We start from the raw sequence: 3,818 nt of genomic DNA on the forward strand, positions 1-3,818 counted from the left end.
CCTAAGCAGTGCCACATGCAGTGTCCTGATGTGATGCATCTGTGATTTACAGATTATTCTGACTATGGAGATTACTGGAGAGCAAATTATGAAGCAAAATCTCCAGAAGAATACAAATACAACCGTGACCAGCTGATCGAAGATGTGGAGAAGACATTTGAGCAGGTAGAGGCAGAAAAAACTCTCACCTGAGCCAAAGGATTGTGTTTGTAATGATGGACCCACATGTTGGTGTTGTGAAGGAAGATGAGACCTGCTCTAAACTGGCTGATCACAGCCTACATTGGTTTAACAGCTGTTGGGAGACACACATGACATTTTTACCTCTGCAGCCATTCTAGGACCAGCTTGGTCCCTTTGGGCTGCATTGTCCCCAGAGGCTGTTGAAAAGGGAGCTCTGCAGATCCATGTCTCTTCCTCCTGGCAGGGCCCATGGAGGGAAGAATGTTTCTCATGGGGTAGTTGGCATCCTTGATACTCTGCCTCTAAAGTTAGCAATGCTTCCTCCTGCATACCTGAGCATGACTTTTGTGGCTAGCATCTGGACTCAGCACTCGAACCCCAAAGGCAGGGGGCAAAGCTTAGCTCTAGGTTTAAGGTGAATTTTGTCAGAGGCACATTTGAGGTTCTCTGTTTAGGAGTGATGAGTGGCATCGAGCAAAGTGAAAACCTTTTGTTTCCTTCTCCTCCTCTGCCTCCAGATAAAACCTCTGTACGAGCAGCTGCATGCCTATGTGAGACACCGGCTGGGCCAGGTGTATGGCCCTGAGCACATCAGCTCCACAGGATATCTCCCTGCTCACTTGCTAGGTATGTCAATGCGTCCGTGTCACGCAAGCCTGACTTTGTACACAGCACAGTCACCTTCAAGGCACGTGGGAAAACAATAATCTGACTGTTTAATCAGGATATTAGCAAAAAGATTACAGATAAGAGAAGGAAAGAGGTGAAATGGAGAAAGTTCTGGCAGGAATGACACAAGAGCTCAGCAGCAGGGGCAGGAAGGGAAGACAGATGTCCTTGTCCTTGCCAGAGCTGGCAACACACAACTCAAAACTCTAGCACTGGGCTGGGACATTTCCCTCCCCTGTGCAGCACTTGTCGTCCTTAGAAATTAGAGTTTTGGAGAGACTTGTTTTTTCTTTCAAGTCTTACTCTAAGCTCCCACATTTGGTGACTTGGCTTTCAAAGAATGCAGCATCGAGCTGCTGTAACTGTAGTGTATGTGAACATGACATGGCAATCACATGGACTAACAACATGGATGGTCAGTTGTGAGCACACCTTTAGGAAGGTCGTCAGACCTGAAACTATATTGTACAAAAATAACTGATAGTGGATAGTAAAAGTATCTTTGATCTGAGTTTGACCTATACATGACTTTCCAGAGCTGTTCCCCTTCACATCTGTATCAGACCTGTTTAGATGTATACGAGTTCCTATTATGTCACTGCACAATTTATAGAGATGTCTGGCACTTTTGAACAATACATAATAAATCATTTAAAGTATGTTTATGTTTGTCTCTTTTTATGAAGGTGATATGTGGGGCAGATTTTGGACAAATCTGTATCCCTTGACTGTTCCCTATCCTGCCAAACCAAACATTGATGTAACATCTGCAATGATTGAAAAGGTAAGACATGCCTTTATGCAATATGCATTGTGTAACAAACCTAGACAGAATAAAATTTATGCAGCATATGTCAGCTGCTCTCTAGAAAAACCATGGCTGCCCTCAGGCTCACACGGTGCCAACAAAGTGTTGCTTTCCACATCCTTTTTTTTTGTTCTTCACCTTAATGTGTTTATGCATTTTTCACTGTACCTTTCCCCTTAGCTGTTCTTTTTTTCCTCCACTCTCTTTGACTCAGTCTTGCTCCAAGTCTATTTTCCTCAGAGACACCTATCCATTAAGGGATGTATTTTGTACATGTAAATATTTCAGAACTCCTGGAGTTGGATGATATCAAATATGACCTTTGCCAGTCATAACCATAATCAAATAGTTGTATATCACATTTTTAAGTTATTTTTGTCTTGTTTATTTGGATCCAGCTAAGAAACTGCAATGCTGCCTGTTATCTTTTCATAACTGCATACCACCGTAAGGTCTGTGTTTGAGATCTCTAGTGCTAACAGCTGGGACAGCACCTTTATGAGACCGAGAAAATGGGTGAAGATAACAATCTGTAGGCTTGCCTAAGCTTCACCCCTTTTATAAAATAAAAGGTGGAATTTGGTTCCTGAAATGTGATCATTCTTCTGAAATCTACCCTCCTCTCATAGGGAACACTCCATGCAAGTGTTATGCTGGCAAGAGAATGAGTAGCTAAATTTGATTCACTAGCAGTTTGCACAAGTCTGCATTAATCTCACCTCTGTTTTGCACTACTGACCCCCTTGCAGTCATAAATCTGTCTGTTGAAGTACCACTGCAAGGAGGGAAGCATTACAGAGCCTCAGGGCAAAGGCTGGACTCATCCTTGTTGGTGGATGTGCCCAATTTAGGATTCTCAACCAGCTGAGCTGTTTGCCACATAGATCTCTGTGACAGCTCAGTCCAGCAAATGCAGATCTCCTGCTATGTAGGATAATAAAAGTGCTGAAAGGCAAAAATATCCTGGACATTACCATGCAGTTACAATCTGATAAGCAACTGCCCCAGATACATTTGCCAGGCTTTATGGTTCTGGCTGAAATCTCTCATGCTTCTCTGCTGGGAGTGCAACTGCACTCCCTCAGATGAGTTGTCCTCAGGTTGACCAAAGTGGCTGAAGGGTGATATCCCAGATCTAACATGGTATGGACAGAAATGCCTTTTTTATCTTGCCTTACCTTTTCTTGACATCTTCTTTGATCTGGCTCAGGTGTTGTTATCTGCTAAACCGCTGAGTGCAGAAACCTATTTTATTTGCAGCAAAAACACTTAATTCCACTTCCCAACTGAATTTACAGAAGTGTCAAAGGCAGACACTACTGTGGTGCTCTCCATAAGCCAGGTGCTGATCTGAAGTTCCTGGAGGATAAATATGAAGTCAGCTGCCTTGCATTAAGTAGGCCATCAGGAACAGGCTCCATGCAGAAGCAGTGGTTAATGGTGGCATTGTCTCTTTCAGAAATGGAATGCAATTAAAATATTCAAAGCTGCTGAGGCCTTCTTCGCCTCCATCGGCCTTAATAACATGACTCAGGGCTTCTGGGAAAACTCCATGCTCACAGAGCCAAACGATGGCAGGAAGGTTGTCTGCCATCCTACGGCATGGGACATGGGGAAATATGACTACAGGTACTGAAACTGCTATGACCCCTTTCTATACCACCTTCTAGCAACTACATTTTCACGAGAGGTGCACCATTCTGGTTTGAATTACAACTTTTCCTTTATGGTTTTTTTTTCTGGCTGATAAGAGGGGAAAGGAAAACAAGGGAGCAGGGATTCTGTGGGAGTGAAAACTTTTCTGCGTAACTTTTTATGTGAAGATCTAAGGACTACTCTCAAATTTCAGCAGAGAAGTGGCTATTATTTATATGAATTAGAGAAATAATTACTATGTCCTAGGGCTTAAGGAATAAGTAGAAATGTGGGTGCTTGTGCATACCAGTGAGATTTGTGGACAATGGCACATTCTGCAGCAATGGCACCAGGTCCCTGGGTAGCAAATGAAAATCTCCTTAGAGCCCACTGGCTATCTTTAGCAGAAATGTCTAGTTTCATCAATCTCTTCCATATTTGGGAAAGGACAGCAAGTTCCCACACAATGAAGTGTCCTGGCAGGAATTCTGTCTCCTCTTGCAGTCCCCACCATTATGCAGGG

General features: G+C 43.3%; 1 protein-coding gene across 1 annotated transcript in view; it reads left to right on the forward strand.

Moving 5' to 3' along the window:
* Window positions 1-52: 52 nt before the first annotated feature.
* ACE2 (angiotensin I converting enzyme 2) overlaps window positions 53-3,818 on the forward strand; it is a gene marked incomplete at its 5' end in the record, with an annotated part of 18,166 nt that continues 14,400 nt past the window's right edge. Inside the window, 4 exons of the mRNA XM_009083902.1 lie at window positions 53-165; window positions 702-810; window positions 1,539-1,636; window positions 3,120-3,289. Of these exons, the coding sequence (XP_009082150.1) occupies window positions 53-165; window positions 702-810; window positions 1,539-1,636; window positions 3,120-3,289 (490 nt within the window). The remainder of the gene's footprint in view (window positions 166-701; window positions 811-1,538; window positions 1,637-3,119; window positions 3,290-3,818) is intronic.

This window comes from Acanthisitta chloris, unplaced genomic scaffold (assembly GCF_000695815.1).
Source record: "Acanthisitta chloris isolate BGI_N310 unplaced genomic scaffold, ASM69581v1 scaffold7351, whole genome shotgun sequence".
Classification (NCBI taxonomy): Eukaryota; Metazoa; Chordata; class Aves; order Passeriformes; family Acanthisittidae; genus Acanthisitta; species Acanthisitta chloris.